This window comes from Hipposideros armiger, unplaced genomic scaffold (assembly GCF_001890085.2).
Source record: "Hipposideros armiger isolate ML-2016 unplaced genomic scaffold, ASM189008v1 scaffold_417, whole genome shotgun sequence".
NCBI classification, from domain to species: domain Eukaryota; kingdom Metazoa; phylum Chordata; class Mammalia; order Chiroptera; family Hipposideridae; genus Hipposideros; species Hipposideros armiger.
In genome coordinates, this window is record NW_017731767.1 from 1,650,486 (window position 1) to 1,666,962 (window position 16,477).

At 41.5% G+C, this 16,477-nt stretch overlaps 1 protein-coding gene across 1 annotated transcript in view; it reads right to left on the reverse strand.

Moving 5' to 3' along the window:
- Positions 1 to 16,477, reverse strand: part of ADGRE3 (adhesion G protein-coupled receptor E3) — a gene marked incomplete at its 5' end in the record, with an annotated part of 57,112 nt that overhangs the window by 37,797 nt on the left and 2,838 nt on the right. The window contains 2 exons of the mRNA XM_019664134.1: positions 96 to 133; positions 10,452 to 10,607. Of these exons, the coding sequence (XP_019519679.1) occupies positions 96 to 133; positions 10,452 to 10,607 (194 nt within the window). The remainder of the gene's footprint in view (positions 1 to 95; positions 134 to 10,451; positions 10,608 to 16,477) is intronic.

Below are 16,477 nucleotides of genomic sequence, written 5' to 3' on the forward strand. Positions count from 1 at the left end.
CACATAAAATATATATTATCCACCATCATGTTCTAATTTGGGGCTTTGTAAATATTTGTTACCTGGCTAGGTTCCAGGACTCAACTTTCACTCACCTGTTGGCTGCCTTTGGTTGTGTCTGAAGAGGTGATCTCTGTAAAAGACATCATGGGAAGTTACTGTTGGAACCCGGGGTGAAAGAAGGGTGGAGAGGTGGAAGTAACTTTGCATTTAGAAAGTCTGAAGATGTGCTCTTTATGTTCATTGACAAGCTTGATCATTGTTTGAGGGAATCAGCATCAAAGCTCCTTGTCATGTTGTAAAGCAGTATTTTTCAACTTGGGGTGATTTTACCCCCACAGGACATTAGCAGTGGCTAGAGACATTTTTGGTGGTCAGAATTTGGGGCGAGGATGCTATTGGAATCTGGTGGGTGGAGGCCTGGGATGCTGTTCAACACCCTACAATGCACAGGGAGGCTCCCAACCACAAAGATGTATTGGACCCCAAATGTCAATATTGCTGTGCTAGAGATACCCTGGCATAGAGGAAGCAGAAAAATGTTAGCTCCAAATTCTTTAATTTGGTCTTGGCTGGACATTATAACTGAAATGTCTGAGGAAGCAGAAAATTGCCTCAGGTTTTTAAGTACAGCCTGCCTGGGAATTAGAACTGAAACATGAGTGTCCATTTTTGGTTATCAGCTGTTAATGGGACTTTGTGTGTGTGTTCATTGTACTCTGTGAGGACAACCATCTCTGTTTTAGAAAGACAAGGCTAGCAAATGTTTACATATCTGTTATTATCAGACTGAGGTTAAATCTATACTTAGTCTGTATCTTGGCTTTCAGCTGAGTCTATTTGCTAAAAAGGACAAAGAGCTTTCTTGTAATATTGAGAGTTCTGTCTTGAGACAAGAACTTGGAATGTTACTCAGCCATAAGAAAATAATGAAATATTGCCATTTACAACAACATGGATGGACCTGAGGGAATTATGCTAAGTGAATAAGTCAGACAGAGAAAGACAAATACCGTATGACTTCACTTATATGTGGAATCTGTAAAACAAAATAAATGAACAAACAATACAGAAACAAACTCATAGACACTAAGAACAAGCTGATGGATGCTGGATGCAAGGGAGGTTAGGGGGCTGGGTGAAAAAGGTGAAGGGATTAAGAAATACAAATTGGTAGTTACAAAATAGTGATGGGGATGTAAAGTATAGCATAGGGAATATAGTCATTAATATTGTAATAACTATATATGGTGTCAGATGGGTACTAGACTATGGGGTGATCACTTTGTAAGTTATGTAACTGTCTCATCATTATATTGTACACCTGAAACTAGTATAATATTATATGGCAACTGTAACTGAAAAATAAATTTAAAAACAGAATGCAAAAACTCTAACTCATAACCCTGAGTTTGGAATGTGTCTTCTATTGGAAACTACATTTGCTGTAGGAAACTGCGCTTTTGGCTGAAAGCTGCGTATATTTTTTGTTTTTTTTTTAAAGATTTTTATTGGGGAATTGGGAAGGGGATCAGTGTTGGGGAATTGGGAAAGGGGAACATTGTGTTTTTCCAGGACCCATCAGCTCCAAGTCCAGTCGCCGCCCTCAATCCAGCCGCGGGCGGTAGGGGGGGGAGTGGAGGGGGGAGGGGGACGGCACATTCCACCATCCCATGTGGGAGTCAAACCGACAACTTGTTGCACACTAAGCCACCCGGCTGCCCATTGGCAGCTCGCGGTTGCTTAGCTCAAGGTGCAGTGCTCAAGCTTAGTTACGTGGGGAGCAGCGGGGGAGATGAGGTGGGTGGGGCTCAGCACACCGTCCCCTACGGGTGTCAAACCAGCAACCTTGCTGCTAAGAGCACACACTCTCACCAGCTCACCGGCCCACGTGGGAATCAAACCAGTGACCCTGCCACTCAGAGCTCCCACTCTCAACCAACTGAGCCACTCGGCCGGCCCCAAGCTGCGTACATTTTTGTGGGACCTACCAACCTTGGTGATAATTAACCCCAGACAGACTCAGTCCATATTAAAGGATTGTGAAGAGCTCTTAAAATTAGGAAAATAACAAAAGGCATTTCTCTTACTTGTAAAATGAGGTGAATTTAACAGATTAACATCAGAACCCAGGTAGAATCTCGATCTGTTCGCACATTGTTAACAAAGGTGCCCACGGTTCAATCCATTCAATTCATTAATTAATTCATTGAACAACTATTTTATTGATTGTGCGAGCTAGTGGTGGACTTTGGGCCCAGCAACCCCTTCCTACCCACCCCGTTGTTTTTCCTCTCACTTTCCCCACCTGGACCCCAGACTCACATTTAGAGCTCATGCAGCTCCAAGACCCTGGTGTGAGCTCCAGCTTGGAACCTGGGGAAATATGGGAACCTATGCTTCAATCTTGCAGGAGCACCTCCCATTGGCAGAAAACATACCCTTGATGTTAAGAGCTACCTGAACTTTCCCATGACCTTTCTAGGTGGAGCGGGGTTTTTAACCTTTTATTTATTTATTTATTTATTTATTTATTTATTTATTTATTTATTTATTTAATTTATTTAGAATCAGATGAAATGCTAGCAATATTAGCAAACACTGTCCTAAGTGCTCTATGGCAGTGCCTCATTTAGTCCTTGCAACAGCCCTGTGAGGTATATGCCCTGAGAGGATGATGCTTGTTAGCCCCATTTTACAGATAGGGAGGAGAAAAGGTAGTATGTACCCAAGGGCATTCTGCTGGGATTTGGCTCCAGAGTCCCTGCAAAGTGTTCTTAACCAGTCTGCTCTTAAAGATGTCTCTTGAAGATGTGGATGCATCCAACAGAAGGATGCACCATGCCCCCAAGTCATCACAGTTACCACTTACTGAATGCCACCTCACATGCATTATCTCATTTAATCTTTGCAACAACCCTGTGAGTCAGATTCTGTTGTTATATCATTTAAGCAGATGACTAAACAGAGGTTAAGGAATTGTCTGCACAATAGTTTAGTGGTTACCAGAGGGTAAGGGGGGTGAGGGGTGGTAGATGAGGGTAAACGGGATCAAATATATGGTGATGGAAGGAGAACTGACTCTGGGTGGTGAACACACAATGTGATATATAGATGATGTATTACAGAATTGTGCACTTGAAACCTATGTAATTTTACTAACCATTGTCACCCCAATACATTTTAATAGTAATAATAATAAAAGGAATTGTCTGCAGCCATGCAGGGGTAAGTGGTACAGCCCAGATTCAAATCCATATTTGTCTAAGTGTAAAGCTCATATCACTCCACACCTGCAGGACTCAGGATTGGTTACAAGCAATGTCAGTCATTCACAGGCATCCTCGATGATTCCTGCCTGTGGCCCCTGAGCTACCTAAGAACCCTGCCACGAAATAGCGGGGGCTTTGTAATCTAGTGCAGGCCTCTGGAAGAGGCATCCCATTTCCCATGGGGTCTTTGCACCTATTGAGCCCCTTTCCACCATCTTTCTCCAGTTTGGTCTGAGAGGTCCCATTTAAATCTGTTTAGGGAGTTTGGGTCTTAGGCTCCCCGAATAGTTCTGTTTCCCTTTGGGCATAATTGTTCCTCTTTGTCCTGAGACCCTTGACTTTTTGGAAGGATCATGGAGCCTTGGACCCCCCTGTTAAAAGGAACCACAGAACTGACCTAGTGTGAATGTTATTGGTGCAAAGTTGGTCTGATAATTGTGATGTGATGTTTCCTGATCTCCAGCTGCAGGCTTGTGCTGCTCACATCCTTGAGCTCTTCAGAGGATCTGGGGGGTGCTGGTGGTCTGCAATGACCTATGTCAACCTTCGTCCATCTGCTGTGGGGTCTCCAACCTCTTGGCCTTAATGCTGGATGAAGAGGCTCACAAGGGAACAATCTTTTTGGAGCTTTACTTCCATTGCCCTACCAGCTAAGGAGAACGGTTCCATTCTAGAGACATGTACTCCTTTCTCCACCTGGGATTATCTATTGTGGAGACCCAGGCCCAGACCCTAGGCTAGGCAAGCTCATTTTGGAAAGTACCCCCGCCCAGAGGAATTTAAAAACTCCTGCTTCAGCCAAACATAACAGAATGTCCTGTCAAGAAAGTAGAAGATAAGCTAGCCATGTTTTATAACTCGTTAGAAGTAGATAAGCTAACCATGTTTTATAGTTTGTTAAAATAAGATGAACTAACCGTTTTTTTTCTTTTACTCACTAACCGCTTTTTTTTTTTTTCGCTTCTGTATCCACCTTCAGCTATAAATTCCCCATCAGCCAAGACTTCGGGGCCGTTCTCCTCTTGCAGAGTGAGGCGGTCACCAGGCTTGGCTAATAAAGCCTTTGGAACAAAAACTCTTTGTCTAAGGTCTTTGTTAATGAGCGGGGGACCTAACATTTGGAGGCCCCAGCGAGATCTGGGTGGCTGACTTGCCTCCACGCTCGGTGCTCACCGACTCTTTGTCAGGGGACGGCCGTCCTGAAGAGGTTCCAGGGCCCCGACAATTCAGTCGGTGTCCCCAGGAGTGGAGTTCGGGTTCTGCAGCTGTCCCCTTCGTTCTAGAGACTTTATTTGGAGAATCCTTCAAAGGTAAGAGGTCTCTATGACCTCTTTTGGTTTGCGGTCGATATCTAAGGGGCCAGAGCAGTATATACCCTTGAGTCCAGGGAGATCCTGCGATGGCAGCAAGTCTCCCCTTGGTTTGGGTCAGATTCGAGTCGCGTTGTGTTCCGTGACTCCTGGCCCTCCCCTCTGGATTCCTGGAGGGAATTTGGCTGTCTTCTCTGTTTTGGCGCCCTGTTCGTCTCTATCGTCCTGCTCATTGTCTCGTCTGTCTCTGGGTTGTCTGTTTTGTGTCTCTTTTCACTGTCTAATTCTTGTCCTTGAGAGATGGGTAATTCCCAGTCCCGCCCATCTTCTCCTTTGGAGTACATCTTAAGCCATTTCCATAACGTTTATTCACAGGAAAAAGAAACAGACTACGGCATCCGTTTCTCTCGAGGTCATCTCCGAACTTTCTGTGAGATCGACTGGTCCTCTTTCAATGTTGGATGGCCCTCTACTGGCACCTTTGACAAGGCCACTACTCAGGTCGTCTGGGATGTCACCCTGGGCCACCCGGGTCACCCTGACCAATTCCCTTATATTGACATTTGGAAAGAATTAATTCAGAATCCACCTAAATGGCTAACTTCCTGCACCATCTGGATTCCCTCCCTTGGAGCGGTGCTGGTCACGTGAGTCCCAGGACTCTCTGTGCCTAGATCTAAAAACCCGTCTCTAAACCCTCCGCCAGTTTTGCAAGAGACGCCTGAGAACCCTCCGGTGCCCCAACCCCTGCCAACGCCACCACCGGCATCACTTCCCCCGCCGCCTCCTCCATACTCCCCCACCCCCACTTCCATTTATCCTCCACTCCCCAAACCCTTTCCCGACCCCACCGTACCTGAGCCCCCCTCCTCCTTCCAATCTTCTCCCTTCTCGCCACCTCATACCCGGAGTGGCTCCTCATATGCACTCACCTGCAGACAGTCCCAGTCCCCTGCTCCACTGGCCCCTGAACTCCCTGGGTCTGCGACTACTTTACCTCTGCGCCAGATGTAGCCTGGGGGTGGGGTGGGACTTGTTTATGTTCCCTTCACCACCACTGATTTATACAATTGGAAACATCAAAATCCCCCATTTTTGGAGAAGCCCCAGGCCTTAATTTCTCTTTTGGAGTCCGTTTTCAGGACTCATATGACCACCTGGGACAACTGCCAACAACTCCTCCAGACCCTTTTCACTTCCAAGGAGTGCGACCGTATTTTACAGGAGGACCACAAAGTTTGGACCCTGGTCAGACATTAATGACCCCGTGAACTCTGACAGGCTCCGACGCCTAATTCCAACCCAGCGACTGGACTGGGATCCCACCATGGATGTCGGTAAGGGGGGCCTGGACACTTATCACCAGCATCTATTGGGAGGACTCTGCTTGGCGGCTAGGAAACCCACCAATCTGACCAAGGTGAGTGAGGTTGTTCAGGATAAATTGGAGTCCCCTTCCGCTTTTCTCGAGCACCTCCTGGAAACCTATTGAGTTTATACTCCGATCAATCCAGAGGCACCCGAGAACGTGGCCGCTGTCAATTTAGCTTTCGTTTCCTAGTCGGCCCCAGAAATTAGAAGGAAACTCCAAAAACTGGAAGGATTTCAGGGAAAGAATAGGTCTGAGCTCCTAAGCATCGCCCAGAAAGTCTTTGACAACCGAGACTCCCCTGAGGAAGCCATCGCTAAGCAGCTGGGGAAAGTCACCATCGCAGCCCTGGCATCCCAAAATAACTCGGGCTTCATAACGCGGCCCCACACAGAGCGTCCTATGGGGGGGCCAAAGCGGAGGCCAGGCTTATCTCTACACCAATGTGCTTACTGTAAGGAGAAGGGGCACTGGACAAAACGAATGCCCTCGCCAGCCCCAGAGACCTAATTCAAGGTCCATCCTAGCCATGGGAGACATTGAAGACTGAGGGGGTCAGGGCTCAATACCCCTCAGCCCCCACAAGTCCATGGTAAATGTCCAAATTGGGGCTGTCCTATAAGGTTCCTAGTTGATACTGTAGCTGCCCCTTCTGTTCTGACCCAACCACAAGGGCCACCCTCAACTTCCAGAACTGCCGTCCAGGGGGCAATGGGAAGCCTAAATAAACTTTACCCATGGACAGCCAAACGGACTGTCGATCTAGGAGCCCAAAAAGTTACTCACTCATTCCTGGTAATACCAGAATGCCCCTATCCGCTCCTGGGCCGAGACCTTCTAAGAAAATTAGGAGCCCAAATCTCATTCTCGGAGGACAAGGCCATTCTAAGTTTTGGGCCCCCAGCTGAAATCTTAGTTACCTGTCCCATCTTCAGCCAGAAAGTCACAAGGCCCTCCTCAAGGAGTTCCAAAACCTTTACCCGCTGGTCTGGGCTGAATCCAACCTACCAGGGCTGGCAGCCCACCAGATGCCCATAGTGGTCACCCTAAAGCCTTCCGCAACCCCAAATGCGATCAGACGGTACCCCATTAAGTCAGAAGCCAGGATTAAAATAAACCATCACATCCGACGACTTTTAGATGCTGGGATTCTCCGGCCTTGTACTTCTCCTTGGAATACTCCCCTTCTTCCAGTCCTTAAGGCAGATACCCAGGACTACTGACTGGTACAGGATCTATGAGAAGTCAGCAAAAGGGTGGAAACCATTCATCCCATCATGCCTAACCCGTACACCCTACTCAGCCTTACAGTGCTTATCTCATTCAATTATTGTAAATGAAATAATGCATGTAAAACACTTAGAGTAGTTCCTGGCACATAGTGTAAATGAAATAAATATTTGGCTATTAGTGTTCTTGTTTCTTGGCTAATAAGCTTTAAAGACTCTCTCTCTTATCATTCCAACTGTAGCCACCACCTCAAAGATAGTTTACCAAGTCTCTTATTTCTTGGGTGTAGACTTTCCCCATCTATATAGTTTCCATGAGAGTGGTCATGCTTATACAACATGGCACCTACCCCTGGACACAGATCCAAGGGTGGCCATATGACTCAAACTGGGTCAATTTGTACATTTTCAAAGACTTTGCAATTAGGTCCAAAGAGGGTCAATTGATATCTCTTTGGGTGGTTGGATCAACAACAATGGTAAGATTTGGAGCTGTTGGCCATATTTCCTGTCCTGTGGACTAAGAAGCAGAGAAAGTCAGTTTGCAATGAAAGACAAGACAGGAGTAGACTCAAAGAGTATCAAAGACTGGGGCACCCTGAGTGTTGAGTCCCTAGTTTCAGTTCATTCCAGAAGCCCAGCTATATTTTTGTCCTTGAGTTCCCAGACATATCCATACATCCTTATCATAAGCTCGTCTTTTCTGCTTAAGTTAACCTGAATGGATTTCTCTTTGTAATTCAAAGAATTCTGTCTCATTCACCACTTTGTTGCTTCCAACTCCAAAGTCCACTTGCCTTCTTGACCCCATTATTTCTCTGAACTTCATTCTTTCCTTTGTTCCCTCCTCTTTCCATCATCCATTTCCTTTCAGGAAATAGAAACATGTCCTGTTTTCAACACACACACACACACACACACACATCTTTTCTGGAGTTAGACTCAGTGAAAAATGAGGAAGGGAAAGAAGAAGACAAGAATTTTCTCTCAGCAATCAGACAAAAAAATGAAATAAAAGGCATCCAAATTGGAAAAGAGGAGGCAAAACTGTCATTATATGCAGATGACATGATACTATATATACAGAATCCCAAAGACTCCACCAAAAAACTATTAGAACTCATAAATCAATTTAGTAAAGTAGCAGGATACAAAATTAATATTCAGAAATCAGTTGCATTTGTATACACCAATAATAAACTATCAGAAGAAGAAATCAAGGAATCAATCCCATTTACAATTGCTTCAAAAATGATTAACTAGGAATAAGTTTAACCAAAGAAGTAAAAGACCTGTACTCAGAATATTATAAGACACTGAAGAGAGAAATCAAGGAAGATACAAATAAATGGAAATACATACCATGTTCATGGATAAGAAGAATTAATATAGTTAAAATGTCAATACTACCTAAGGCAATATATAGATTCAACGCAATTCCTATCAAACTACCAAAGACATTTTTCTCTGAAATAGAACATATAATCCTAAAATTCATATGGAACTATAAAAGACCCTGAATAGCCATGGCAATCTTGTGAAATAAGAACAAAGTGGGAGGTATCACGCTACCAGATATCAAATCATACTACAAGGCTATAGTAATCAAAACAGTACTGTTTTGTACAGTATAGAACAATGGAACAGAAATTAATCCATATATGGTCATTTAATCTATGACAATGGAAGTAAGAATTTACATTGAAATGAAGATAGTCTATTTAATAAATGGTATTGGAAAAATTGGACTGACACATGTAAAAAAAATTAAAATGGACCACCTATGTCATATATGAGAACAAATTCAAAATGGATTAAAGACTTAAATGTAAGACCGGAAACCATAAAACTCCTAGAAGGAAACATAGGGAGTTAATTTGTAGACATTGCCCTGATTAATATTTTTACTGATATATCCCCTCGGGCAAGGGAAATAAAAGAAAAAATAAACATACGGGATTACATCAAACTTAAGTTTTGTTCACAGCAAAGGAAATCATCAATAAAACAAAAAGGCAGCCTACTGAATGGGAGAAGATATTTGCCAATGATATATCTGATAAGGGGTTAATATCCACAATTTATAAAACACTCATTCAACTCAACACCAAAAAAAATACAACCCAATTAAAAAATGGGCAGAGGAAATGAAGAGGTATTTCTCTAAAGAGGATATACACATGGCCAAAAAGCATATGAAAAAATGTTCAACCTCACTAATCATTAAAGAAATGCAAATAAAAACCACAATGAGATACCACTTAACTCCAGTCAGAATGGCTATCATCAATAAATCAACAAACATCAAGTGCTGGTGAGTTGTGGAGAAAAGGGAACCTTGGTGTACAGTTGGGACTGCAGATTGGTGCAGTCATTATGGAAATCAGTGGAGGTATCTCAAAAAACTGGAAATAGAACTACCTTATTACCCAGCAATTCCACTCTTGGGTATCTATCCAGAGAAACCCAAGATGCTAATTCAAAAATATATATGCATCCCTATGTTTACTGCAGCACTATTTACAATAAGCAAGACTTGGAAACAACAAAATGCCCATCGGTAGACGACTGGATTAAGAAGCTGTGGTACATTTATACAATGGAGTATTACTCAGCTATAAAGAGGAATGAAATCTTACTATTTGCAATGATATGGATGGACCTAAAGGGCATTGTGTTAAGTGAAATAAGTCAGTCAGAGAAAGACAAATACCATATGATCTTACTTATATGTGGAATCTAAAGAACTAAATAAATGAACAAAGTAAACAGAAATAGTCTCAGAGATAAAGAGGGAAAACTGATGATTGCTAGATGGGAGGGAGGTGGGGATGAGGGAGAAAGGGAAGGGATTAGACAGCATAAATTGGTAACTACAATATTGCTACAGGGATATGAACGATAGTTCGGGGAACATAATTAATTATGTTGTAAATATTTTGTAGGGTGTCAGATGGTCACATGTCTTGTTAGGGAGACCACTTCATGGAAGGTATAGAGGCTTGACCACTGCACTGTACACCTGAAGCTGATGTTGAATAATATTGTATGTTGACTACAATTTTATATATATATAGTCATGGGATGTGGAGTATAGTGTGGGGAATGGAATCAATAGAATTGTAATAATTGCAATAGATATGTATGATGTGGGGGGGAGTGGAGTGTTGGATTGGGGGAGGGGTGTTATCACTTTGTGAGGGGTACAAATTGTAACTATTGCACTGTTTTGTACACCTGAAACCAATTAGAAAAAAAAGAGTATTCTTACTCTGACAAGTGTTCTCATTAGAATCCTTGAATTGTGCATCTCCAGAGAGGAGTTTGTATCCAGGGTCACAGAGACAGTAGAAACTTCCTTCAACATTCTGACATCGAGCATTTGCTCCACAATATATACCAATGGGTGGTTTACATTCATCAATATCTGGAACACAAAGGAAAAATTTGGTCATTCATTTGACAAAGATTTATTGATCATCTAATATGTGCCAGAGGCTATACCCTTTCCACCAGGGTCTGTCCTGGCTTTCAAAGTTAAGGTAATGGTCGGCTTTGTTTTTTCTTTCATCATTGACTTTGATTGGGTCCTCCAAGAAGCAGACATTGAGACAAGGATTCAAGTGTGAGTACTTTATCTGGGAGGTGATCCCAGAAGACACTGGAAGGGAAGTGGTGAAATGAGACAGGGATGGCAGAAAATAAAGCGGATATTATAAGGCCAGTTTCCACTGTGGGCAACTGGGGCTCAATTTCTCTGGGAACCTCTGGGGGCAGTGTAAAGCAAACACTTTGGAGTGACTGCATCAAGGACCAAGGGATCTGTGGTATTTATCCACCAAATCTCATTATTTATTGGTGGAGGAATGCTCTCAGGAAGTGTTAATGCCGCAGTACTTCCACCTGTGCTGAGCATGGGCTGAGTGGTGTTCAGTAGCCAGAGAAAGTCTCAGACTTGGTGTGCAAAGGAATGGCAAATGCTGAGGGCAAGTAAGTGGGACATTGACCATGTCTGCTGTTATGGACTGAATGTATCCCATCTCAATTCATATGTTGAAGCTCTAACACTCAGTGTGGCTGTATTTGGAGATGGGGCCTCTAAGGTGGCAACTGAGATCAAATGTGGTCATAAGAACGGGGTCCTGATCTGATAGGATTAGTGTCCTTATAAGAAGAGACATGAGAGCTCCCCCCTCCCCATTACCATGTGCATGCAGTGAGGAAATTCCATGTGAAGATAGCAAGAAGGCAGACATCTGTAAGCCAGGAAGAGAGGCCTCACTCAAAATTGAATCTACCAGAACTTTGATCATGGGCTTCCCAGACTCCAGAACTTAAATAAATTTCTATTGTTTAAGTCACCCAGTCTGTGGTATTTAGTCATTGCAGCCTGAGCTGACTAATACATCTGCTAAAGTAACTAAACGAGTTAGAATGTCTTTGTTAAGTCAATATGTCTCCAATCCTGAGGGTCACTGTAGACCCTTTCAAATGATGTCAAGTGGGTAGTGAAAACGTGTGATTTCCCTGCATAGTACAGAAAACATGAAATTTGGGGTTTTCAGAATGTGACATAGTGCCCACTCAATAGCCATCCTTTGCTTGGGAGCCTAGACATGTCAATCTTGTTTCTATTTGTGGTGTAAACCCTGACCGTTTTTTTGTGTTTTTTTTTTTTTTTGTAATGCAAGTGCCTGATTTAAGCTTTGATTGCTGAGGCATCCATTTCTAAGAGGCATTCATTTCAAAGGCAGCTATCTCAATAAACACACTGCTAGCCACTGGACTAGATGAAGCACCAGGCCACCTCCCCTCACTGAGGCTCCTTTGGTTTAGAGATCTTGGTTGATTTTGATAACTGACCATTTAAGCTAACTGCTTTTTTCTCTTCCCATGCTTTAAATTTCTGCTCTTATGTTATAAATTCACCAATAAAGAGTGAGCCTGTGAAACGAATGTGCTCTCTCTCCTTCTACCCCTGACCGTGTTGTGCGGCCCTGGTGTGTTGTGTAATTTCCAGGCCCTGTAAGTAACAAACCTGTATCTTTTAAAAATTTCCTAATGGCTATTGCTGAAGGGCATCTTGCAATTATAATAAGAACCACAAGCATTGGTCTGGTTGTGACATTGATTTAGAAAGGGGTAATGTCTCACTTGGGCCTGGGTGAATGCCCTTCAGGCATTTCTAGCATATAGCATTACTATCTATAGACTGAGACTGGCATAAAACACCATTTCTCAGGCCAGACATGGCAATCTTGTTCCCATTTCTCAAGTACTCTCTCAGCCTCCTTTTCAGCTAGGGTAGTCATGTGAGACACCCATAGCCAATGAAAAGTAAGAATGGTCTTTTAGGAAAACTACAAAGTGTGAGACAGAAGTTACAATTCACTACAAAGGAATGAGACTCAAATTGATATTGGAATTCCTATCTGCAACCCCACAAGCTTGAAGACAGTTAATATGATTACTGAGATATGTGTCGATGGATTACTGGGATAAGAGGATTGAATAAAAAATTCTCTACCAAGACAAGATAGAAGCTACTTATTAGAGTGAAAGAAGTGTGAGATTATGAAATAATTGAGAGAGATAGTACCCATGTACCCAATTTGAAGTAAACATGCAAGAAAGTGCTCCAAGCAAACAACAAATTAACAAGTATGAAATTAGCAAGTACAGAAACCTTAACTTGGGAGAAGATGAAGGAAAGAGGATGCAAGGGTGAACAATGAACCTTGAAGTAAAATTAGTATTCATGGAGGAAGTGAAAGGGAAGAGGAGGAAATGAGAGGAGTGAAATAAGAGATCTCATCTCTTCAGTGGGGAAGGGGCAGTAAGTGTGAAATAAAGCACCCTGATAGGGAAAAGAATGCATCTTCATTGGGGAAATAATTGGTGAGTTTTTCAAATAATAGCAGAGAAATGTGTTTGATTATAAAATCAAGAAAAGAGAAGATATCCATTAATAGGATAGAAAAGTATAGTAGAACTTCCAAATAAATAAAGGAAAAGACGAAGCTAACAGCAACTTGATCAAAGCAAATGCAAATAAGAAACAAGGCAAATGAGAAAACAATACTGATATGAAATTAATAAAAAATGCAAAGTAAGATGGAGGGAGTAACTAAGTCAACCATTACACTAAATATAAATGGACTAATATAAATGGAAATCCTCTATTAAAACAGAAACAAGGAGATTGGGTGTGGCAGTTTTAAAATATAGCCTCCAAATTATTTGACACTCTTTCCATTGAGATATGGGCTTATTGTCTTATCCCTTTGTGTCTGAGTGGGCCTCTAATTGCTTCCGTAAACAGACTATTGCAGAAGTGACACAATGGTACTTTGAGACAAGGTCATAAGGAACATGCATCTCTGCCAGGGTCTCTTGGAAGGCTTACTCTCTGCAAGCTCCATGCTGGGGCATTCCCTCTCAGAGTTCAGTGATCAACTGTGATAACTGAAGCTACAAGGAAGAATCTGGTATAGGGATTCCAGGTGACAATTCCACATGATTCCAGTCTTTGAGTCATCCTAGCCCAGGCCCTAGACATGTGAGTGAAGGTACCTCTGGATAATTCCAACCCTCAGCCATTTGAGTCACCACCAGCCATTTGAGCATTTTGGCTGAGTCCTAAGATATCATGGGGCCGAGAAGAGCCATCTTTGAAGTGCTTTGTCTGAATCCCTGGTCCACAGGTTCCATGAGCCTAATAATAATGGTTGTTTTGTGACAATAAGTATGGGGTTTGTCACATAGCAATAGATAACTGGAACACTGGGCTAAAAAATGATATCCAGCGCTATGCTTTTTTCAGAAGACTGATAAAGAACGTTAAAAATAAAGAGTATACAAAGAGATACTAGGATAATTAAAACAGAAATAAAACAGAATGTGTAATATTAATATCAGACTCTGAAATTTCAGGTTCAAAACTCTAAATAAGGTAAACTGGGACACTACTCATATGTATTGCTACTTAACAGAAAATTATATCCCAGTCATAAATATGTATCCACCAACAACATAGCAGATAAATACAGAAAGCAAAAGCAAGTAGAAATGCAAGAAGCAAGAACAAATGAAAATACAATTGTACTGGGATACTTAATTTACTTCTCTCAAGACTAGTAGATAAAAAAGGAAATAAGGATAGAAAGGAAATGAGTATCACAATCAATAGGTACACACAAACAAAGGTAAAATCTAATAGATAAAATTAAGTAAGAATTTGGAGAAACTGATTAATAAATAAAATCATATATATATATATGTATATATATATATATATACACACACACACAGAGTCGGAGAGACAAAGACAGACAATGCACATAGACAGAGAGAGGTAGAAAGAGGCGATAACAGAGAGAGATTGAAAAAGATAGCAACCTATGCAGAGAGAATTGCATATCCCTTGAACAGAAACTATACATTTTTTTCATAAAATCAATCATATGCTTCTGCAAAGAAGCTTCTAATAAAAAATTTAAAAATAGAAAATTTCAGCTCTTAGTTTGAAATCCCTAATAAATTTTTAAAAATTAGAAATGATTCTTTCATTATTTAATACAATGAAGAATATATTATACAAAACTGAATGACTGTAAGAAACAATGTTTCTTAGATATGATATCAAAAGCACAAGCAACAAAAGAGAAAATAGATATATCGGACTTCTTAAAAAGAAATTTTATGCTTCAAAGGACATATTAAGAAAGTGAAAAGGCAACCAACCCACAGATGGGAGAAAAATCTCTGCCAATCAGATATCTGGTAAGGGACTAGTGTCCAGAATATATAAGGAATTGCACCTCAACAATAAAAGTATAAATAACCAAATTTAAAAATGGGTAACTAATTAAAAAAATTATTGGGGAACAGTGTGTTTTTCCAGGACGCATCAGCTTCAAGTCAAGTAGTTGTTTCAATCTAGCTGAGGAGGGCCCAGCTCCGTGGCCCATGTGGGAATTTAACTGGCAACCTTGGTGTTATGAGCCTGCGCTCTAACCAACTGAGCTAACCAGCCGCCCTAGGTAAATAACTTGATAGACATTTCTTCAAAGAAGATATAGAAATTGTCAATAAGCATGTGAAAAGATTCTCAATATCATTAGTCACTAGGGAAATGTAAATCAAAACTATATGATGTGATACCACTTCATACCCACTAGACTGGCTATAATAAAAGAGATAGACCATAAGAAATGTTGGAAGGGGCGGCCAGTTAGCTCAGTTGGTTACAGCGCAGTGCTCATAACATCAAGTTTGCCGGTTTGATGCCCACAGGGGCCACTGAGCTGCACACTCCACAACTAGATTGAAGACAACCACTTGACTTGGAGCTGATGAGCTCTGGAAAAACACACTGTTCCCCCCACCCACCAAAAATATAGTGTTGGAAAAGATGTGGGAAAATTGGAAATCTCATACATTGCTGGTGAAAATGTAAAATATCACAATCACTTTGGAAACAGTTTGGAAGTTCTCAAAAAGTTAAACACAGAGTTATCATATGACTCACTGATTCCACTCCTAGGTATATACCCTCAAAAATTGAAAACAGGTACTCAAACAAAAACTTGTATACAATGTTCACAGTTGCATTATTCACAATAGCCCCAAAGTGGAAATAACCCAAATATCCATTAAATGATGAATAAACAAAATGTGGTATACCCATGTAATGGAATATTATTCAGCCATAAAAGGAACAGAGTACTGATACATACTGCAACAAAGATGAACTTTGAAAACATTTTGCTGAGTAAAATAAGGCAGACAAAAAAGGCCATATATTATGTAATTCCATTTATATGCAATGTCCAGAATAGGCAAATCCATACAGACAAAAAACAGAATGATTAGTGGCTTCCAAGGGCTAGGGGAGGGGGTAAATGGGGAGTGACTGCTAATGAGTCTGAATTTCTTTTTGAGGTGGTGGAATGTTTTGGAATTAGATAGTGGTAATAGTACACAACTTTGGAATCTATTAAAACCCTCTAAATCATACACTTTAAAAGTGAATTTTATGGTGTATGAATTATAGCTCAATAAAAAAGATGGTGGCTTTACAAAATTGGCCCCCAACTCTGTCTCCAACCAATGTCCCTACCACTTCCCAGGTTATGGATACACTGACTTCATTTTCTTTTCTTTTTTTTTTAAAGATTTTTTTTTTATTGGGGAATTGGGGGGATGGGAACAGTGATGGGGAATTGGGGGAAGGGGAACAGACAAGTTGCTGTCCTTTTGTTCTTCAGTCTAGTTGTGGAGGACGTTGCTTCACTG